Here is a 24,595-nt window from a genome sequence, read left to right on the forward strand (position 1 = left end):
CGACCTTCCAGGGTGCCGTACCTAACAGCTTAATTACCTTTTCAAAAGGGAATACCTCTGAGATTTAGCAGCCACTCTGCACAGCAGATATGCTGCTCAGTCAAGAGGAGGTGATATGAGGTTACACTTCACTGGGCTGAGTCGTATTGACCTACCTACCCTCTGCACAGACACACGCACACAAAACACCTGTCTGACACTTTGCCCTTGATTTTGGCACTCTTTACCTCCAACAGTTCTTTCCCTCCACTCCTTTCTCTGCTTGTGAGGCTCAAGTTACAGATTCCTGAGCTTTTAAAAATGCACCACATCACTGGGCGTCTTATTTCTTTTTCATTCACTGACTGTAACTCAGAAGACACATATCATGCTTTTCGCTTTTCATCCCGCCTGCCTCCATCCACCCTCTCCATCATCCCGCGTCTTCTCTCCCCTCCCTCGACTGGAGGTGATAAAAGTCACGGGCAAGGGCAGCGAGAGATAATACAACACCAGTTGGTGATGAATATGACAGAGGAGATTTGGCGCTTGTCCAGGCTGATCAAATGCATGTTGAGACAGACGAGGAAAGGTGACAGATAACCCCTGCTGCTGAATGGCAAGGATGGTTCATTTGACGACACTGAGCTGTAACACGTCTATCCGCAGTTAAATCCTCTCATTCAGGCTCATTTGAAATATATTTGCACTTCTTAAACCTTTGTGACTCTTGAATATGTCGCAATGTCATTTCGAAAAGACACATCCGTTAGAAGGTATGGATATTTAATGGCTTTTGGCTGATTTTAAATTCTCAGCTGTATCCCGAGCCATGAGGTTAAGTCGACCAAGTCCATTAAAGCTTGCAGAACGAGTGCTTTGTCTTCGTTTTATGACCTCTGGAGGTGGCGAGGTCTGGCGATATGGCAGAGATTGAAATTTCAGTGGAACTGGGAAGTCATGATGCTGCACTTCTTCATCTTTAAAAGTGGTGTCTATAAAGCGTAGGGTGGTGTCTGTGTAATAATTGGAAAGCTCTGTCTTTAGCACCTCGTGAAATGAAGTTGTTTCATGGTCTATTAACATGTCTCCCCGCCTCCTCGCTGAGCTCTTTTATCTAGATACAGTTTGATCAGTTTACTGTCAGTTTGCATGGATCTAGTGTTAATTTACAGCACTGCTTTTACTCTCTCTTGCTCTCTCTCCCTTGTCTGTCTTGCTTTTGCGCTTTCTCTCTTGTCTCTTTCTGTGGGATTGGCAGGTCTTTAGGGCTGCAAGGCGCTTAGCTTCCCAAGTTCCTTCCTCCTGTCTCCTCCCCCTCAGTCTGACTGGCAGTAATTACATCAGGGCTAGGCTTGGTTTGTCCCAACGACCCCAAAAACCTGCCAGCTAGAAAGAGACAGAGAGAAGCACTGAGGGGAAACAAGGAAGATGCTGCTGTATAAGAAGGTACAGAAGTAGCAACATATAGAAAGCAGGAAAGCAGGAGTGAAGTGCAAGACAAGAGCAGAGAGAGAAAGCGATATAAGAAGGAAGAGAGGCACAAAAGGTTACACATCAGTGATTCCTGACAGGCCTTTTTTCTTTTTCATCCCAACCCTTTTTTCATTCCTTTATCATGGCTGTGTGAACACACTTGAACAGACTTCTGGGTTGAGAAAAAGTTCTTGTTGAGTCCTCTCGTTTGACTTGGTTTTTTGTTTGTTTTTTGCTTTCATTCATTTTTTGACAGCGTACATCTGCTTATTCAGCTCTCGTTTTTCATAAGAGGAAATGGAAGGATAAGGCAAAAATCACTTTAAGAAAGATATAGAATAAATACATAAATGGATGAACACATTGTAAAGTCCTTACATAACTTAACATACTTTGTTCAAATTAATCCAATCTCTCCTTTATTATTTTTTTTTTTACATATGGTCCCCAAGGAGTCTGAGGAGGGAGGAAAAGAAATTAAGAAGTTATTCGTGGGAGATGAAATGAGGCTTTTCTCTCAGAATGTTCTGACATTGTTCTGTTGTAAAGAGACTTTTTTCATATTAAAAAGTAATGAATGCAACATTTATTATGCCTTGTTCCACTTTTAGCTCTTTCATCAGCAATTCTGTCTCTGTCTCAATGACTAGGTTTACAGTACACGCACACACGAAACCAGGGACTTCAGGGAGGTTAATGTAGGAAATTTGAGCTTTACATACATACATGCACTACATACATTACATTAACCCTTCATTTATTCATCTTATTTCTCCTCCACCATAGTTTTGAACCAATGCAGGTATATTTAAAGTGTATTAGTGGTGTATAATGCTGTACTACAGTGTGCAATTATCTTTCCTACTATTCCTCCTCCACCATAGTGTTACTTTAACTGTGAGAAACCTGGTTACATGTATCTTTGACATACCAAATTTCAGGTTTCTCTTCTCCTTGTTTGCATGATGTTTAAAAAAAATCAGGAAACCTCCCGAAAGCCAACAATAACCAGGTGTGTCTCTCACACACTCCCTTGAGCTTTTCCCCCCACTGTCTTCTTTCTGTTGTCTGGCTGATGTGCAGTCGTATTCTCTTTTATCATTCACATTACTAATGGATTAGTGCCTAGGTAAAGGGAGCAATGACTGTTTTTGTCCCTGTGAAAACAAATCCACTGCCACAGATGAGCAACCGCAGTACAGTAGCTTGTTCAACTCGATGTAAACTGCAGATGACGCCCCGTGGCTCCAGAACTGCACTCTGACCCTGTATTGACAACTTGTCTGCTTCACTGGCATTGTCTCGCAGCTAACACTCAGTCCTGAGAGGAAAGGAGGGAAGGATAGACAGAGATAGTGAAGAAAAAAAAACATCAAATATTCATGATGTAGGATTTAAATAATCAAGGACTAATCTAGCAAGAGAGACACAATTCCAAAATATTATGCACTGCCTCTGTGAATATGCACTCAGCATAATTGGAGATCACATTGGAGTAGCTCTGCTGCCCACCACCATCACCAAACAGCCATCTGTTTGTAGCTGTATGAGAGTCAGTACTCAGAGCGTGTAATCTGGAGTGAATGCAGCCTGTTAAGCTCTTAGAGGATTATCAATCATTTATTTTGTAGTTGTTTTTTTTGGTGTTCCTGTTGCTCGGTTCATAGACAATGTGTATGCAAACCCCTTAAACAAAGACAAAACAAAGTGAGCACTTATCTGTGTTCTCCCTCTGCTTATCTCATTCTGTTTTTCTCTCCTCCTGCTCTTGTTTTCTGTCCTCTCAGCGGCGTCCAGCTTCAGTTTTTGCCGTGCCTCCCTGGAGCACACGGTGTCTGCTGAGGAACTGAGCTACCAGCTGCCACGTCGCGCCGGAGGCAGCAACCTGACCTGGCACGACGGCCGCGGCCAGAAGACAGCACACACACGCACAGTCAAACTGCTGCAGCAGCCCGGCACAGAGGGCATCCAGGTATAAAGACGGCCGTGTGGAGGAATGTTTTCACTGCATGTAAATAACTTTCAAAATGCATTTTTGCCCACAAAATTTAGCCCTGAAATAACTTGTTTCAGCCAAGGAGGGTTCTGCTCAGTACTGAACAGTTTGGACCATAACAAACAGAAAGCTTCTGAGGCATCCTCTTCTGGGCCATCCTTGGTTTCACTGGTGAAGCAATCTGCTGTGAAATGCTTTGTGCATAATCTGTCACTGATTTTGGGTTCTTGAAAAGGAATAAATTCCAGCCACTGGGCAATCATAGCAGCATAGGAAAAGAAAATATGGCTTATTTTTGCCAAAGTCTAAAAAAAGGGATTTTAAGAATAATCACATTTTACACTATAGGTTGGGGTGAATGCAGCCAGTTCCACATTGGGATAGTGTTTACTTTTTTATAACTGTTTTTGTTATAGTTTAAGGCATAATTTGCCTTTATTTTGAACTTTTGCCTTCATATATTTTTTTCTTATCAACAAATCAACTTTTTAGAACCATTCAAAGCAATCAAACATTTCCCATGTGTCTAGAGATTATGCAGCTCAAGGCAAAGGGTGCTAGATGAATCATTAAAGGATAGCCTCACAAATGTGTCTTTACATAACTGTCAGGTTCCCATATGAACACTGAAAGAGGTTTTGATTACTGTAATCATTCCTCATGTTCATACTGGCCATTAAGAGATCCCTTCCTATTCCCACTTACAGTAAAAGCACGATTTTATTGTAAGTGATGTGAGACATAGTCCAAAGTCCTCGTTCTGTGCAAATATGTATTCCAAAGTTTATCTGAGGCTAATATGAGTCTTCAGCCATCCAAATTAGTCATTACAGGTAACGATAAAACAAAGATTTATGCCAAGCAGCTATGTGGGCATAGTGATCACCTGGCTTGTTATTTCAACTACAACATAACTCATTCAAAATTGTTTTATGTTATAACAGAATTTATAATTAATATTATGGTTCACTTCTCTTATTTTGTATGAAATTACATCACAGTCAAATATTTTAATGAAGTAGTTTGAACACTTTTTGTCTAGGTAGCTTAGTTAAGAAAACATTATTTCCCTTGAGGGGAGCTTTGTAATTTAATATCGTCCTGCGTGAATTCACTGGTAGCTCATAAACGTTATATTCTAAGCAACCTCTCTAGCTGTATGACAGAGAGAGAGTGGTACATGAAGCTGTCCTGACACAGGGGGAAAAGCCGTATGTACACTGGGGCAGATAAACTGTTCTCATCAGAAAGACAAGAGAGCGCATTAGTCCAACAGCGCCAGTGCTACTTCTCTAACTGTCAAATCTCAGCGGTAGCAGGAAGTCTAATTGATTTATCTTGTACATAACGGTGTCTGGTCTCACCTGAGCTTTTGGTAGATGCCACCAGAGAGAAATTGGTTATGTAACAGGGGAGAGGTACAAGAGCTGTTACCTCACTGCTTGTGATGTAACGGTGCTTGTTCGTACAAGGGAGCGCATACTGCATAGAAAGTGTGCTTTCTAAGACAGAAATATACATCAAATACTATTATGCCCTATATCTTATATGTCTAAAATTCTCATTTAGTTCTGAGATGTGTTTCTCCCCAAAGCTCAGCATCAGCTTTAACAGAACTGACTGGTATACACACAGAGGATATGAAAGTCATTTCAGTGCTGATTGCTCTCGGTGAGGAATGCAGGCAGTCTGCCGGGTGGCCCAATGTCTCAGCCGTATAATGTAAGCATAGGAGCCAGAGCATCATTTACTTTCACACATTGCTCTTGTGCAAAATGGAAACCCATCTGTGCAGCACCAGAGAGAGGCAAAACATAGAGGAAAAAAAAGTCTATTTTAAGGCATTCCGCCTGTGTTTGACCTAAAATAGCACATGACACAACAGCCTCCTTTTCTGGCTCCTGCTTCTCACATGAAAGAGAGCGGATAGCCCAGTGGAGGTCATTTGTTTAGTCTCCACGCTGCCTTTAAGAAAGTTTGCAACTATGAGGCTTTAAGATGTACATATGCACTGCAGGAGTGTTCAATAATTCATAAGAGTGGCCCCTCAGCTATAATAGCTATAAAAGGCTTAATAAAAGACGAGTGGGAAGCTGTTTCCATGTGATTACACAGACTGGATAATTAAACCTCCTCTATACCATGAGAAGTAAGGCTTATCATTTCCTTGTGGCAACAAGCCTCTTTATGCATTATTCAACAAATGAGAGAGCAGTCCAGCTCTCTCTGATGTGTTTGTGTGTGTCTGTGCATTCACACGTTTCTTCAGTGCCCATTTGTGCATCTGTAATTTCAAGCACCTGTGTATATGGGCGTGCACGTGCCTGTGTGTGTGTGTGTGTGTTTGTGTGTGAGAGCTGTGTGGATTGGTGTTTTTGCGTCCAGTTCTCTCAGGAGTAATGATTAGATTATTCTCCATTACACTGGTTGTGCACACATCAGCTCTAATGAGGGAGCCAGTAAAGTGAAACACAGCACAGCTTCTGTATATAAGGTGGGACCTGGGGAATCTTTCTTATCTGTTTAACAAAGCTAATATAACACATTATACACTTCAGAAACTCCCATCCTGCGAGGGGCACACACACACAAATATGTTGATGCAGACCAGACAGTCAGGGGAGACACGAAATAGCGACAGCAGCAAGGGAGAAGAGAAATCTTAGACTGGTGTTCATGCATGCACAAACCTGGCTCACCAAAGATGCTCCCAGCATCAAAGCATTTATTTGCAAATTTGAAACAATTAGTCCATTAGTCGATCGACAGAAAATTAATCAGCGACTATTCAAGCAAAAATGTCAAACATGTCCTGGTTTCAGCATCATCATTTTGATGATTTGCTGCTTATCTCTATTTTTATATCATTATAAATTGAATATTTTGAGATTTTACTGTCGATTGGACAAAACCAGACATTTAAGGATGTCATCTTGGATTCTAGGAAAATGTGATGGCCATTTTTTGCTATTTTTTGTCACCTTATAGACCAAACAACTAATCTATTAATTGAGAAAATAATCAGCAGATTAATCCATAATGAGAATAGTTGTCAGTTGCAGCCCTACTGACCAAGTAGGTACACATAAATGGATGCAAATGTATCTATTCCAAGTACACTGTATATGTTTTCTCATTCACAATGCAATATTTAGCATATAACATTGGTTTTACATGAAAAAGGAGAGAAAATACCAACAAGATGAAATAATACCATTTGTTCCCTGTGTAGTGGTCCATTTTCAGTACATTTCTGGAAATGAAAGTGAGTGTCTTGAAACAAGACAGAATAAGACTTATTGCTGCACCAGAAGGTGTACTTAAAACAAATTCATTTATACAGGTAAAATAATGTGGCAGCTTAAATGATTTGTTAAAACAGAGTTATATACTCATTTGTGTTACATTGCTGCAGGTGAACCTGTAAGCAGACCTATCTACTAATAGGATTTTTCCAAATAATGAGTCATTGTGTATTTTGCACACCTTCTGTGCCATCCTTGCATTGGCTGTTGTTTGGATAGCCAGATGGGGCAAAGGGAGGGGTTTGTGGATGGCTCATTTTGCTGTCTGACACACAGCTTGTGGGTGAACCTTTAGATGAGACTGGGGAATAGGTGGAATAACAGAGACACAATTTAGGCAGTAACAGCAGCCACTGTGCCCTCTTTTTACTATATCAGGACCAAGCTTGTTGCAGAAAGTAAGGCCCTTATTCACCAATTTGCCATGTTGGGCGGGCGAATGAGATAGACCAGTATGTGATTATTTTTCCTTCCTCATTACAGAACACAGTGGCTGACCTTCTCAGCTGACACCAACACAAAGCAGTCGACCAACGGAGAGAAACCACACAAGTATACTACACAAAACCTTCAAACCTTGACCACTCTATGCCAGGAAATACACCTTAGATTGTTAGGGTGGTTGTCTCCAGTCGAGCTCATTATTTGGCCACCAATTAGATTAGTACATGGAATCCAGCATTAGTTACTGTTGTTGTGATTGTACTGCTTGTCTGCTTTGGTAATGCTAGTCGAACAACGCCATTAAAATAGTGTCAAACTCCACTAAACGGGCACTACTGTGGTGACATCAACATCCCAGTGTCAGTATGTTGCTCTGTGCCACTGCTCCGTCATATTCACCATCATGCATACAATGTGTAGTATCCTATGAGTATAGTTTATATTGTCATTGTGTACCCAAATACTGAGCTGTAATCTGCTTTTACACATTAGATGTCAACATATGCATGGTATATTGCAGGCTGCATTCATGATTGCAATGTTGGTCTGTCTGTCAGTTGGTACACCACTTTGGTCCAGACTATTTAATGGATTAGCACATTGTACAGACATTTATATTCCCCAGAGATTGACATTTTGGGCTTTTAGTGAAATGTCTTAACAACTGTTAACTAGATCGCCATGATATTTGGTATACACATTGATGCCCCACTCAGGATGAATTATAATCACTTAGGTCAATTAATTGTCCAATACTTTGTTTTATGATCAAGTACCAGCAAAACAAATGAAATTCCAATGAGTTGTACTTCCTGTGTAGTGCTAATTAGAAAATGTGAGCATAATAACATGCTAAAGTAAGATAGTGAACATAGTAAACATACCTCCTGAACATCGTTGTTAGCATGTGTGCCTAAATACAGCCTCACAAAGCCGTCAGCTGTAGATTCTTAGTCTTGTTACAATGCTGTATGTTTGGCCCTTTAATTTGAACACTATAACCTAAGTGATTTACTTTTTATACTATGTTTTTATATAAGTTTTGCTGATTTCGAGTTTGGCCAGTTCTTCTCAGTGCCATTCAGTGTGGGCAGTTGATGCTATAGTATTTCACCAGAAAAACTACCACACTGATTGTTCAAAAGTTCAAATCAGCTTATGTTTTCCTGATAAGCAACCTCTTGTCATGCAAATAATGATTGTCCTCTCTCAGAAGCAAAGGTGGAAGTAGCATGATATTTTTATGCAAAAGAAAACTCAGGGAGGAAGTCAGCTGGATGGTTAGGCATACAAAGTGTCTAACTTTGCCACCGGAGGAGGTTGGCATCATGACTCCTTGCAACAGTTTGTTTCTTGTAACCATGACCACAATCTAACCTTAACCAAGAAGTTTTATTTCCTTAAACTTAACCAAACTTCATAGAGATGGCACATCAGAAAACGTTTATATGAATCCTTTTTGGGTCATTTTGTAATGCACTGACAAACAACCCATTTTGTTGTTATCCTGCCAATAGGGGCACCAGATCAGACAATGCTGGAGGCATTATCTTGGTTGCTGCTGGTGGCTGGTGTAGTGATGATGCAGTGGACGCTGGAGATTTAAAAGACACAGTGGAAAGAGAAAAATATGAGAGCTGCAGGGCACTGGGGCAGAAATGTTTTAGCCTGCATTGTCCTTGTCCTGCCACTCAGTGATGTGTTGCTTTGTCCGAGACACATGTTTGACTCATACTAAATAGAGAGCTTTGTGAAAATCCCATCTGGCCCTTTGTCCTCCCACTGAGAGCCCGCTCACCAGACATTTACACACTCCAAGTCCTGAGGACAACCAAAGGCAGAGTTGTACGAAGCTAATGGATGTTGACAGTTCACTCACACACACACACACACACACACACACATATACTCACTTGCACAGGAACAGTCGAGTAGACAGTCCCAAATTCTCACATATAAACATTTTGAGAATCATAAACGCACTCAAACACACATACAGTATGTGCCAGGCTAGACTGAGCAGCGAGAGACACAAGGGCGCTAAATGATGCAATAGAAACTGCCAGGGACAAAGGGGAGGATTTGGAGCGACTGGGAGGAGAGGAATGAAGGGTAAGATGAAATGAGAAGTTGGAGAGAGAGGTATGAGGGAGATATGACAGATCATGTGTCAAGATCTGTCAGGGTCTTTGGGATTGGAGAGACAGATTGACGATCTGATTTTATAATGACAGCAGAGAAAGAGATAGATTGGTACAGTAAGTGAGGAGATAGAAAGAGATAGTTGTTAGGTCAGACAGGAGAGCATACAGGGAAAATAGAGGAGGAGTGTTTAGTATCCTGTGGAGAGATGAAGTGACAGCAAGAGAAGATGCAGAGCAGAGAGGGAAAGGCAGGTGTGAGCTACAGTACATGATGAGCATACAATAAAGCATTGATTCACTCAGTCAAATACACAGGCAAACACACACACACACACACACATTCAGATTTTGACTGCTAATTGGCGTAGCGACATTGATCAATCTGAGGCAGGGTCTGGATGGGCAAAGACAGAGGGAGGCATCGGAAAAGAGGTGGTCACAAAGAGTGAATTTTAAGGATTCCTCACGCTCCCCTGACTTTGGGCTAATCCCTGATTCAGCTACAGTGAGAGACGGGGCATGCACACACATGCACACACACACACACACACAGTAACACAGGCACTAAAATGGACAGAAAGCAGTTCAGTACTCAGAAGTCAAGGCAGAAGAAAGGAGGAAACAAGAGAAAGGGAGGACAGGGAGGGAGGGAGGGTGGCAGGCAGGCAGAGGATAAAATTTATGAGGAGCGTGTGTGTAGGGGGGGTGGGGGGGGGGGGGGGGGGGTGAGGGACATGATAGAACAAAGTAAGCAGGGAAGGACAAATAAGCTGTTCGAGGATACAAACAGAATGATCAATAGAGAAGTGCAGAGAAAAGTCACAGTATGTGGAGTAGGAAGGGAGAGCTATGTAAGGAAACAGGAAGACGGAGAATAATTCAGACAGAGCATGTCTTTGTTGAATACATAGTGACACCTAAAATTTTTAGCCACCGCAATTCATCAAGGGTATTTGTGTGGATTGCCATTAATATTAATTAACACTTGCATTGTTGTGTGATCTACACTTGCAGCCTGTATTTGACTTTTCATTCACCTTGTACCTCCCAGGATATTTTTAAATGTTGGGAAATATACAGTATTTGCTCGCTTGCTAAGAGGTAGATGAGAAAATTGATTCTACTGTCATATCTCTATGCAGCTAGTTAGGTTAGCCTACCATAAAGAGGGAAAAAGGGGGAGACAGTTAGCCTGTCAGAAGTTGGCTAACAAAATCCTCCTACTAGCACCTTTAAAGCTATACAAATTAACACTCACTCACAAAAAAGTTAAGTGTAAAAACGACAGTTAATGGGTTTATAAGGTTGTAAGGTAATGTGCCAGACTATTTCTTGGCCAGGTGCAATGAGAAGTTGTAATGAGGTCTTAATTAACAAGAACAAGAGCTTTAGAGATGCAGGTGCAAATTTTGTTACCTTTGGACGGAGCCAGGCTAGCTGTTTCCTCTTGTTTCCAGCCTTCAATCTTCACGCTAAGCTGAGCAAAGCTAACAGGCTGCTGCCTGTAGCTTCATTTTTAACGTAGGCTACAGATATAAAAGTGATATTGGTCTTCTCATGTTTCTTGATCTCTGCAAGAAAGTGAATATTTTTCTAAATGTCACCCTTTTCATTTAAAGGTAATTGTCTGTGTTCCTGCTTTCTCATTTGTTTTTTCAAATTCAGTGTTTGCTTCTTTTCATTGTTTGATTTTACATCCAGTTTGTAAGGATTGAACAGTTAAACGCAGCTGACTTTGGCTCACTGTCCCAGCCTTTTTGGTGCTGATTGCAACATATTAATGCATGCACCTTCCCCCACTTTCTAATCCTCCTCTCTATCTTCCATCTCTCATTAGACTTCCGCTCCATATACAGCTTCCACTTTGCCTATATGCCTCCACTTCCCCTCAGCTCCATCTCCTCCCCTCTTCTCCTGTACGTAATGAATGAGGGAGCTCCTCCCGCTGGACAGAAGTAGGTCTTGGGAGGAGTGGGAGAGCTAGTAAAGGGTGAACAGGGACGACAGGGAACTGGCCAGAGGAGATACACTCTGATGGATGGCCGTAAAAACGGCGCAAGAGGAGTTAGAGAGGAAAAAGAAAGAAGGAGGGGTGATGGGGAGCTATCATTCCATTTCCCTTCTGTCTGCTTCTTGATGATGAAGGCCATTACTCACGTAGAGTACCCCACTCCCCCTCATGATGCCTTCTCTTTCTTTTTGTCTTTCTTTGTCTGTCTTTGTTCTACCGTTCTACCCTGTCTATCAGTCTGTCATTTTTCTTTATCTTCTTTGTAGTTTATTCAATTTTTCATGACGTACACTGTACCGTTAAATAAATGTGAGACACGAAAGATTCAATAATTAATCAATACGACTGGCATTCATACACAAAGATCTATATCTGTTCACAAGATTTGTTGTGGGTACTATGAAAACCTGTAAAATGATCCCTCAGTGGGTCTCAAGGACATTTTATTTGTTCTGTGATGATGAAGTGCCCCTGTAGTGAAGCCACTATTAAAGATAAGTTATTACAGTTTGTTGGGTCATCCTTTTGGAAGCATATATACACTATTTATTAAACTTTATTTTCTCATAAATAGGTCCCTGGATTATTATGAACCTGCCATCTGAATCTTTAACTGGACTATTTGATAGTGTTGATTTATGTATCAACGTTATGGGTTTTCGAGCCAGCAGGGAAATCTGCTCTTGCTCTCCTCTTCACTCGTAAGTGCAACACACATAGGAAGAGTCACATAGGCAGCACACATGTCAATTGACGCACATACACACACACTACACACGAAAGAAGTAGTCACAGTACTACACAATAGATGTGTTGATCCAGGGAGGGGCTATGATAAAACTACTGCTTTTCTGGCCAGTTGAGGCACATCCACGTTGAGAAGTGTCAGCTTTGGATGATGCACATCAAGACGTGTGTTGCTGGTGTGTGTTGTTGGTGTGTGCTGCCCATTACTGAGTACAATCACATCATTTTAACATAATTTTGCCAATCATCCTTTTTTATGTAACACAATCCTCTGCAGTTCCATGTAAAAAAATGTTATGTATCCCTTATTAAAGTGGTAATAATTAATAATTAAAGTATTATTAATAAGCACTGAAAAACAAAAAAATAACGTACCCTTACTCTTATCACCACTCATAACACCCACACTGCTATTCTATCCTGTTACCTTGACCTATCTATCATCATATATTAAGAAGCCATATTTTAAGGAAATATATCATAGAAACAATAATTGAAAGTGAGATGACCTACAGTTAACTGGCATCTGTTTAACTTGGACTGTGCAGCCCAAAATACTGTAAACTCACTCAAAATAAACTCACATCCCCTCACAAGTAAAAGAAAATCCCTCTATTTTTTTCTGTGAATCCCTCCAGGTGAGAAGATTACGACCTTTCTGGTTGGCCCTCAGAGAGCAAACAGCAGGTTCTGTTGCCTTTTACTTGATTTAAAGATCTATTTGCTGTGTTAAATTTACCATACTTAATGATTGTCCAGGCACTTGCAGCCCCCACTCACTCCAATATTTACTTGACTATGTCAATATGAGGATTGTAAAGATGATAGGGGCTAAATCAGCAGGCTTGCAGCTTCACTGCAGGCAGAAGTAATGTCCATCCAAAGATGAGGGAGCATTTTTACCCTCTCTTGTCCACACTTAATCATGCAGAAGAGCAAGCATTTCCACACCTTCCCCCACTCAATCTCAATTAATGATGGGGTGAGCAGTAAATTTGGGTTATTAAAATGGCTTCAGCGCCCCATTGAGTCGGGGTAGAAGTATGTGTGTAATTAGGAAACGAGCAAACACACTGGAGCGGAGAAACGGAGTTGTTTTCAATTAAGGCCTACAAAGCAGAACACACTTAGCAAGTGGACCAGCCAGAACTTGATAGGGCTGATTGGTGCTTAAATTGACAGGAGGAGATCTCATTACAGCAGCTGGCAAAGATGTAAATAGTTATGAACCTGTGTCTTTTATACAGTATATCGAAATGTGAAGGTGTTCTGCGAGTTGGTCTTTGTGTCATTAACTAATAGGCGGCAGGGAGAACATTGTATGTTAAGCTATAAGAGTGCATGCAAGTTGCATTTGTATGTATGACATTTCAGCATACATAATCCCATTAAATGCAGTCAGTTATGGAGTGGAACGTTTGGCAGCAGTTCTGTGTTTTTCTGTTGAAAATCAGCCAAAGCCTTTGTTGTAGAGTTGGCTCAGTCAGAGCATGAATGAATGGATTAGATATGAGAGTAAGTCACACAAGAGGAAGGGAGCTGAGGGGACAAGGGAGATGGTTGTGCTTTTCTGTCCATATGAACTGGTTGTGACTTTATTAATGTCCATAATAATATGGCCGTGACACACAAAGAAAAGCCGGCTGTCTCAACTTTCGGGGGTCATAGAAAGGTGTTTAAAGAAAAGAGAGAGAGAGCAAAATTTAGTATGCGAGGAGAAGAGATGTCTTTTCAAGTAACAGAAACATAAAGATGACAGAGTCACACTAATGCTGGGCTGACTGCATAATGAAGGTGCTGCTGTCAGAAAAATTACCCCCGGAAACAAACCATACCAGCCACCAACCACACTGTCGTTGCCCATGCTGATAGAAACAATATATGGAATGTAATTACTGTATCAAGATATGTTGTTGACAAAGGGGCAAAGTGCCACTCTGTACATAATTAGAATAATGTGAGAGAAAATATAAAATATGGTGATGCAGGGGAAATAGCGGCTTTGCATCCTTCTCTCTAAATTAGGGTTGAAAGGTGAAAAACATCTGTTTGCCCTTCAGTGCCTGCAAGCTTTTAAACCTTGTGTTCCCAGTTAATTTGGGTAACATTCAAGCTAATTTAAATGCATTTCATTGTTTTCGCTAATAATTTCATATGCGCATAAGAGCAGGCTAACCTTCTCTTAAGTGGTTAAAGGAAACATGTACATTTTTGGCTTAACGTACAGAATCTGATAAGTGAGAGATACAATACTGCAGGCTACACAATACTGTATAGACCCTTAATAAGCTGCTTTCCATTAAAGGACTTTATGTGAACTCTGCACAATTTCGATTTATGATATACCAGACTACCAGAAGGGATTTTGTTGCAAACTGTGGTGTTAGAATGCATCATCCCAGCTAATTTCACATTACTGAGAGAATCCAGCATGTTGCATAATTAAGTAAGCCAGAGCGATTACAAGGTGATTATCTTTTTAAAAAGCAATAAAAAAGCAATGTTCCAACTTGTGTCGTATTGCACCTCAGAAAATTAAAAAGCAAATATAGCTGCAAGCAGCAATAATCAGGGCCCAAACAGATTGCAACAAATTACAAAATTTGACATTTTTGGAGTAGAAGACCAGATACAGATGACTTGAGAGATTAAAATGATGAAATAATTTTGACTCTAGGCTAAGCTGTTTTCAAGATAATTGCGAAAACATAAACCTGATTATTACAGTGTTACATTAAGGTCAATGAGTGTCTTTATATGTGCCTGAGTAGTGGCTGGAATTTGCAACCCACCTGCCAATTTTTGGTGATTCCAGATCTTACGGTTTTTGCTGCACAAACACTTTTAGCAAAGATAGGATAGGCAACATTTGACTTAATAAGCACTTGAAAACATATTACACACATTGCTGGCAAGTTGGACCTGTCCAACTGGGGCTTCATACCCTGTATCTTTGTGTCATGGTCACAAGATTAACCCCTGGACTATCAACTCTGCTGGTTAACAGGCCATCTTTTGTTTTCACAACCTCAAAGTTGAATACAACGGAAGTCTATGGGATTTAATGCAGCTGAAGTTCAAATATTCACCAAAATTACAGATTTACAGATAAATAGCTGAAACACTAATCACATGATTGTTATCAACAAAGAAATGTTTTGTGATATTTTCATGAAGATTACATGATGCTAGGCTGGATTCAAACCAGTAACAAGGCATGTGTTTAAACCACTGGACCATCAGGAGAGCACAGGTGTCACTGACAGCAATTGACACAAAACATTAACTTACTTCTGCGTACAACAAAGTACTGCATTGAAGTGAATGAGAGTGAATAACTTTGATGAATGAAGTGTGTGTGATGCGTGCAAACAAAACACAAAACCTAACCCATCTGGCTGGTGCAGGCCTGGGAGGATGACAAGAGAAAGAGGTTAACAAAGAAGCCACAGCTGCCCAGGTGCAGATAGTTTCCTGACGCCCTCTCCAACCAAGCCCATGGGCTCCTGAGCCAGGAACCAAACCAACCTCACACTTAGAAGGCAGTGAGAGGGACATCACAAAACTTTAAAAATTCACAAAAATTGAATTGTTGGGATTACAATTCTGCGTTCTGAAATTGGGTGAAATAGAAAATGTTGTGTTCACAGTATAAATTACAGTAAGACACTTATATCACTGAGAACACCATTTGAGACATGTGATATTTAGTATCCAAAGAAGAAAAAGAAATTTGGTAGTTGATCAACAAAGTCTGTAGGTGATCCTGACTAAGTTTTGGGATGATTGCCCTACGGTTTCTTACGAGTTCTTGAAAATGTTTTTGAGAAAATTGAGAAAAAGTTGCAAAATTTGTCATTTTTAGAGCAGAAAACCATCAGAGCAAAGACGCAGAAGAATTGAGAGGTTTAAATGATGAAATAATTTTGACTCCAGGCCAAGCCATTTTCCAGATAATTGCGAAAATGTAAACTTGATTGTTACAGCGCCACCTTGAGGTCAATGAGTATCATATTAAGTGCCTGAGTAGTGGGTGGAATTTGCAACCAACCTGCCAATTTTGGTGACTTTGCTGCTCCAACACTTTTAGCAGAGAAAAATGAAGAGGAAGAACAACAGGGCTCCAGCAGTGAACGCCGCTGCTTGGACCCTTAAATACACTCAATGGCTTTGTCTTCCTAATTCTTTATCTGCACATACAGTGCACATGCTATATCAGTTAATATAAACTTCTCTGCTTCTTGTGTGTTTCAGTTGCGACCGGGTGAAGCCTTCACTGTGTACCACACCAGCCCGACGCTGTCCAGTCTGTCCAAACCTGTGGTGCTGTGGACTCAGCAGGACGTCTGCAAGTGGCTTAAAAAACACTGTCCTCACAACTACCTGACCTATGTAGAGGCCTTCTCCCATCATGCAATCACAGGTACTGTACAGTGCACAACACATGAAGATGCATGTACACAAAAGTGTCTGATTGGGCTTTCTTTGTTGTAATTAGAGCAAATTTTCATCTTTGCCACTATAAATAGTGCAGAAATGATGAAAAACTGACAAATAAGTCTTGAAGAGGGTGTTTCTTGATGGTGATATCTTCAGACCTTGTTCACTGACCTCTGCTCCCATTAATAAGCACAGCAGTGATGCTTCTGTGGTCTAAGTTATTGCGAACCAATGCCATAAAAGGCTTACCAAATCTCACGCAAGTTTTATTTTTAGGTTTGTGGTTCCACAGCTTAGCTTTTTCAAGTGGAAACAGGTTTACACCCAAATCTCTCCAAAGGAGATTTAAAAGGCATTCATGTGAGGTAACGAAAGGAGCGCAGCCTATTTTCAGTGAAGAAAAGAAAAGCTGCGGGAAAAATGGTGGGTTATCGTGTTTCAAGTTCAAACAACACCCTCTGCCACACACAGAGATACATGTGCATTTATTTGATAGCTTGCCCACACAAACTCATGTGATTGCATATACACACAAACCAAACCAATAGACACACATGAGCAGGTGCGTACAAATGTGTACAAATGCAAACACACATGTATTCTCACATATCCTCAGCCTTTACAGACCAGACTGTTGAGCAGTTTCTCTTTTGCAGAGAACAGATTGCTGTTCTGTGCTGAGTAGGGTCAGCCACCACTCAATTACATTTGCATACACACACAGGCACATACATACACATTGGCTTTGGGTTTACAATGCCGCCACCGCCGCATAATTACACAAGCTCTGAACTGATGATTTTTATTTATGTATTCTCAAACAAAGAGAGGGAGACAGAGAGGCTTAGATCCAATTATCCTTATGTATTCACTTGCTGATATCCAGCTGGATTTAATTTTGTCTGGTTTATGAGCGCCAGTGTTTTCTTGTGCAAATGTTGGGTGAATATGTCTTTTTGTTGTTGACGCATATGGCCGATATCAAAGAATCACATCCATAAATGTTCTGCATACGAATTCTCTGCCTGATTCACACACAGAAGGATGTTGGATCTGACCAACAGTCGAGAAATGGATTCTCTGTCTGTATCATCTTAGTTCAGTGACCCAAAAGTAACTGCGTCTCTCTCTCAGTCTCTCAGTAAGGGCACCATTACAGCGGAGCAAGCTGCCTGAGGAGATCAGTGTAGTGTTCTCCAGTGTTCTTCAGTGTCTCTTGCATTTATATTTAATTTATGCATCAAGATTCATACTATCATCTTTTGTAATTATTTATTCATTTTATCAGCTCTGTTTTTTATTTCTCTGTCCTACATTTTCCCCTAATATCATTATTATCAGTAGACCAGGTTAAGAAAGAAAGGTTAACAAAATCACTTTTTAAGCCATTACAATTTTTAGGCAGATGGCCGCCCACTTAGAGCTCAGTTCTGATTGAGGTTTCTTCCTGTTAAAGAGGAGTTTTTCCTTGCCGCTGTCACCAAATGCTTGACTTGACTTGACTAGATAATCAGTGAGAAAATCAGAAGTCTGCACAGCATTTTAATTCAATCAGGTGCTTGTGATTGACAGGAAATATACTGTCAGGGTGCGTATGAAATATGACGATAATAGTTATTAATTACTTATAAGATTAGGCCTTTGCATGCTAAATACATGATAAACTATAATGCACTGCTATTCATTACACTTCTTTGAAGAATATTGTAGGTGCTGTAGTTTAATGTATCTCAACATGTTATACATCCTGCTTATAGCTTCATGCATCAGTATTAATAACCCTGTCATACAGTAATATAACACTCTGAAATGAGCTATTTGGCATAATGAGTATTTTACAGGTAATGTTTTGGATGCAGGTATTTTTTTATTACTTTTCCTTAAGTAAAAGGTTCTGAATACTTCCTACACCACCACAGTAGACTTTCAGCACAGTATAAACTATGGATCAGATTATATTTTATGTAATATTGGCAGGCTGTGAAAGTTTAATGCTTGGCAGTGAAAATCGTGGCATGCTGTGTTAGTGATTTAGTGGCAGAAGCCCAGTTTTGACCTGATATTAATAATCTGATTTGTATTTAGATTAGTTCTCAGAATAATGACACCTGATCATGTGGTGTGCATTCACACCAGGTGTTTTTATTTTATGCATTTTATTTTGCTATCTACATTCTGCCTGCGTTGTTATAGGAAATTGCGAACACACTGTAGGTCAGCAGGGTCGAAGACTTCAGCTGTCAGACAGTCAATAAACCGTCACCTGCTGTCCTCAGCTCATGTACGGAGACTTTCTCATGACTGCAAGCTACGCGGATTGCATTTACAGACTCAGATCTGATCACAAAGCACCTCCAGATGTGGTCTTGCAGCCTGGATTGCATTCCAGCTGCTGTTGCATGAATGTACACCTTGAATTTATATTAAATTTTCCTTATCCAGATAAAATACCCCAATACAGGTCACAGTTTTATACCAGGTGTAAATAGGAGATAGGGCAGATATAGAGAGAACATACAGTGTTTAGAACATATGCTGAAAGTGAAATAAAAGTGACTGATAGCCAAATAGCTACATACTTAACCTTGATGCTACTGTGCAAGCTGACAGAAATGTAATATAGTATGTAAGCCTTCAGGGAACGTATGCACTGAATTGGTCAACCATCAAAGATTTAATCTAAAGGTTGTTCTTTAATAAAGAAGTCTCCTTCCCTCCTGTATTGCTTTTGAGACTGTTTTAAGAGTCATTATTGTCCTAGCCAAGGCAGAAATGCTTCCCATTTGCCCACCGACATTGTTAATAAGCAATTTATTTTGAAGCCAAATTGAGAGAAGCGATCTCTATTGAAACAGCTTTGTTTTTGTGTCTCTTTTCTCCCTTTGACAGCGCTACTTTCCCTGTCTGCAGGCAATTATTAAGAGCTGTATTAAGTCTGTCTGAGGGGAATTGATTCGAGCTCCATTCATCTGCTTTGTCTCATTTGTGCACACACACACAGAGACCAAGGGCAGTGGTTTTTCTAGGAGGTACTGGTACTGCTGTTGGCAAGCACACACAAGAGGGCTGCAGGGGAGATGAGTTGAAGAGGTTGGTGAAGTTTGCGTGTATGCAGGCGCAGAACTGTGTGTGGTGTGTGTGTGTGTGTGTGTGTGTGTGTGTCTGTGTGTGATTGTAAAAGAATAACTGATACTGTGCGGAAAATGAATGGAAAATGATTGTTGTTGTATCCCTGAGGTAGTTGTGCTCACACAAAATGGGCTGTTCCACTCTATGTGCTAGAAACAGAAAGCACCTGGACTCTGAGGAGAAGTAAATAATCTGTCTTTAAACCACATGTGCACACGCATGCATACACACATACACATGTCCATTAGACCATTATGAAAGCTAACTGGTTTATCATGGCTTTGTCTCTCGAGGAGTGGAGCCATGCCCACAGTAGATGTAGCTATTGTCTGTATTGTTTCAGCCCATCTGGTTGTAAGGCAAGGACTGGCTGACAGTTCTTTCCTCGTTTGGCTTTCCTATTTCCAGTGGGAGCTATATATCATATCTCAAAGAGTTGTAAAGGGGACGAGAAAACAAAAATCATGATTATTTCTGCTTCCTGACATAATGTTTAGTTGTCTGTCTGAATTTTCTAGACGTTCAATACTCTCATCAAATGTGTTCTTCAGGCCCAAATTCAGTTTACCTCCAGAGGGTACATATAGCTATATGCGCAGTGGTGTGGTTAAAAAAAAAGAAAAGATTGGAATAGACAGAGCTGCGGTTTGATTTGTGAGAGTGCAGCAGTCAGCAGATGAGTCAAATGAGTCATACAGTTGCAAACATGCGAAGACTGTCAATAAGTCTGGCCACATAAACCGTGAAAAAAAAAGGTTTCAGTCGTAGAATATGGAATTGTTAGACTCACAAGGACAACAGATATTACGAAACACCCCAAACCATTTTTGTTTTGAGTATTGTGGTATTGTAATTGTATTCGTTTTAGTTTTAGTTTTAGTTTTAGGCGGTTTCATGGCGATTATTACTTTACAGCTTGCTTAGAGCCTCTTACATTTGCTTTTACAGATGGTTTCAGAAGCACCTAGCCTTAGCATGGGCCCCTATTCACTGAGGGTCAGTCTACCATACTATTGCACATAAAAATCCATCTTTCACCCTGCTGCCTTTCTTATGAAATATGACTACCAACTCTCTATTAAGGATATTTATATTTCATGGGCTCAGGAAAGGGACAGAGGACATGGTACTATAATTCTCCTTTATTTTACCTTCCTTCTGTTCTGTTTCCATCTTTCTTTTTTTCTCTTGCACTCTTCCCAAAGACATGCTTATTAGCTGCTGTGGATAAATGTGGGGAACAACAAACATGGTTTAATAATTGTATCCCATTATCTACATTTTGAGTCTCTGTGTGTGTGTGTGAGAGAGAGAAAGAGACTGTTTACTATGTGTATGAAGTACATAACTTGGTATATAATGCACAGATACAGAAATGGAGAGAAAGACACAGATACAGAGGATGTACTGATGTCCAACGGAAGGAAACAGGAATGGGTGGAATAATATGGAGAGTGAGCTGCATGAGTAATGAGTCTAATTATGATTTGGGCATCGTACAGAGCTGCTGCAGGTATGATGGATTCCTCTTCTGTCTGCACCAGTGAAGGACATAGCTCCCCTACCTGTAGTAGTGTGTGTGTGTGTGTGTGTGCGTGTGTGTACGTGTGTGTGTGTGTGTACGTGTGTGTGTGCGTGTGTGTGTGTGTGTGTGTGTGTGCTTCAACATACATGTATGTGTAAGTTTTTTTTGTCGCCTCTGTGTTTGTTTGAGTGCAGCCTGGTTGTAAAAGCTGTTTACTGTGGGTAATGGTATGTTAAATGCGGCTGTCCCCAGGGTTAACTGCCAAACTCTGTAGTAAAACTCAGCCCCAGAAAACAGCCAGCTTTAGTAAGCCTCCCCATGCCAGACTCTTTACTGCTACTGACTGGAAGGCTACAGCATGGATATAAATTAGACAGTGAATCTAGGAGCTAACACAGAAATACACTCATGCATATTTGCACACAAAATGCCACACATACAGTTGAAAACACACTCTCAACATAGGCAAGATGTAGGCTCTCACATTCAAACTAAATGGCTATTTTAAGTCTCTTATCCCTGTGAAATCCATGTGAAGATTGGGAGGAAACCCACATTCACACAAAGGGCTGTGTTTTGAGTATGGAGAGGGCTGCACCTAGCTCTCACAGACAGAATCAGTATTTAATGGGGATGTCTGTTGATACTGTAGCACATAACTTTTTAAGGACACCAGGATGTTGAATCCCATCTGGAGCACAACTGTGTCTGTATTTTAGGTTAACATCTCAATATAATTTTATTCTCTATATAGTATATGGTGCCAAATAAAGGGAGCGTACTCTGCTGTTTTGTGGTTTTGACACATTCACACTGGACTGCTCATAGATAAATTAGCTCTCTAGTAAATTATTTTACCATCTGGTTAACTGTTGATTACAACCCGCTTTGTAGGAGCTTAAATGCAGTTTTGACTAATTAGCATGCAATAATTTAAGTTCATATGTAAAACAGCAGTAATTTACATGGTTCATTAATGTAGAAGGAATTGAAAGGAATATTTACAGTATTTACAGACTGATGTATTTACAGTTCATATTTACATAAGGCAACAAGTTAATTGAATCCTTGCACTTAAAATGTGCATGGATAATTTAAAATGCATAAAATCTCATTTATGGGAATAGGTGATTATGATGGTTGCTTCCTAGCAACTGCGCACCATCAGTTGTCTTTTGATACTCTCGAGGGTTGGTAATCTCGAGGCAGTCAGGCAAGCGGAGAGTGGAGCCACACATTTTTATGACCTCTCTTTTTCTCTTTCATCAACGTTTCTCGCTTGAATTTGGTTCAGTAATTTGATAACTTTGGAAATGGACAATTGATCTGTAGCAATTATTTTTTGTGTCGAAGTGAACAGTTCAACTTTACTGAGTAGTCCTGTGGATTTTTTGATGTGGATAAGGACGAGGGGAATCATTAGAGCGTCAAGCTAAGGCTTCATTCATTGAAAACCTACACACTTTATTAAAGATGTTTCAGTCCTCAGACCTTTATCAGGTAAAATCTATACAAGCAAACACTAGTACCAGATAAATGTAAACATAGCCAGGTAAAAACCACCCTCTTGTAACCTCTAATTGGTGTTTTTTCCCAGGCTATGTTTACATATACTTGATACAGGTGCTGCTGAATTTTAACCGATGAAGGTCTGAGGACTGAAACATTGTTAAAGAGTAACTCCACACTAAATTTTGTGAGGAAAAACATTAAAAACATCATAAGAACAAATGTTGCTACATCACTGTTATATAGGGTGCGAAAAAAAGGATGTTGTGACCACCAGTTACTCTTTAATAAAGTCAGTACAAATGATCAACAGTGTGCATTTTTTGAGGGGTCTCTCATAGTCAGAGCTTATTTGTCCGACATACCTCTCTGGAGAGCAAGAGCTTTGTAGCAAGTTTTACCATATGTTTGACTGAAATGGCAAATATACCTAGAATAAATCATATTACTGAGGTTTCTTTGTAATATTAATGCTATGCAAAGAGGGCTAAATTAATGGATAAATCTAACCCACTCGTGGCTTCCCCTGGCAGGACGGGCGTTGCTGCGTTTGAACGGGGAGAAGCTAGAGAGGATGGGAATTGTCCAGGAGACGCTGAGGCAGGAGGTCCTCCAACAAGTCCTCCAGCTTCAGGTCAGAGAGGAGGTCCGCAACCTGCAACTCCTTAGTAGAAGTAAGTAACGAGGCAGTGTGCGTGAGTAACCATGTGTCTGTGCATTTCTGTGTGTATTTGTGTTTCTGTGTGTTTATGTAGAAGAGAGGGAAAGATGAAGAGAGGGAAAGATAAAGAAACTTTCAAACAGTCGGAGATCATTTGGGTTTGGGTAAATTGGTAGGAGGCAGCCTGAGACCATGCATGCCTGCTGTGACATACGTGGAGATGGGCATCAAAGTGCAATTGTTTGTGGCTGTGTGTGTGGTTGTATTGATGGGAGCTCTTGATTTGCTGCCCTCCCTCAGAATGATGGCTTCGGTAAACACTTTTATTATCCAGCCATCAATAAACTGGCCCAGTCAATCACAGCTGACCTGAATTCAGCAGTTGACGTGGCTTGCTCCTTGCAAGCCTGTTTTGGCTGTTGTGGGTGGTTGTTTTCTGTGTCTATTGATGGCTATGAGTCAACAAAATGTCCACACAATGTCCTTTCTCTGTATAAAACTGGATTGTGAATGTTCCCTGGAGATTTTTTCAAATCTTGGCACCAAAATGTTCCCTGCGGGCACCAAGATGAATATAGGTACCTATCGATTGTAAGAAAAGTTATCCAAAAATGTGCTGCAAATATATGTTTTTAGAACTCTTCAAAGGTACTTTGACTCTGATAAATACATATTTAATGTTATGATAGATTTTGTATTGAGAGCCAAATGTATGGAGAGCCTATTTTATTCAGGTTTTCCTTTGAGCACCATAATCATATATAGGCCAAAAGATCATGGCCTATATTCAGCAGCAGCATACTGGCTGAGCTCATTCCTCAAATGAGAGGGACTCTGCGGCATTTAGAGGGAATTGCAACATGTTTGTTGCTTTCCTTGTTTCCTATGAGCTCCATATCATTGTGCTCTTCTTAATCGTGGAGCATCCTGAAGAGCAGAGGCATTTCTGCAAAAATACTTATTTTTTATTAAAAAAAAAAAAAAAAAAAAGCCAAGCATTTGCTCTAAATGATCCATTTCCCTTCACATAAGTGCCTCTGTCTGAAATTGAATATTTGTTTTGGTTTTGGTTCAGACAGAGCAATGAAGTTGTTTCTGCCATCAGCTGATCATTATGAACTGATGGTGAAGGGCTCTTACAATCACCAGTTTCATTCAAAGGAATAAATGAAGTGGTCTTTGCAATCTGACAAGCTCACACTCTCACTTTCTGATCATTCATGCTGCTG

At 40.4% G+C, this 24,595-nt stretch overlaps 1 protein-coding gene across 1 annotated transcript in view; it reads left to right on the top strand.

The window, feature by feature from the left end:
• Positions 1-24,595, top strand: part of samd10b (sterile alpha motif domain containing 10b) — a 54,250-nt gene that overhangs the window by 21,833 nt on the left and 7,822 nt on the right. Inside the window, exons 2-4 of the mRNA XM_042409566.1 lie at positions 3,243-3,427; positions 16,357-16,525; positions 23,239-23,379. Of these exons, the coding sequence (XP_042265500.1) occupies positions 3,243-3,427; positions 16,357-16,525; positions 23,239-23,379 (495 nt within the window). The remainder of the gene's footprint in view (positions 1-3,242; positions 3,428-16,356; positions 16,526-23,238; positions 23,380-24,595) is intronic.

The sequence above is a fragment of the Thunnus maccoyii genome, chromosome 4 (assembly GCF_910596095.1).
Source record: "Thunnus maccoyii chromosome 4, fThuMac1.1, whole genome shotgun sequence".
Taxonomy (NCBI): Eukaryota; Metazoa; Chordata; class Actinopteri; order Scombriformes; family Scombridae; genus Thunnus; species Thunnus maccoyii.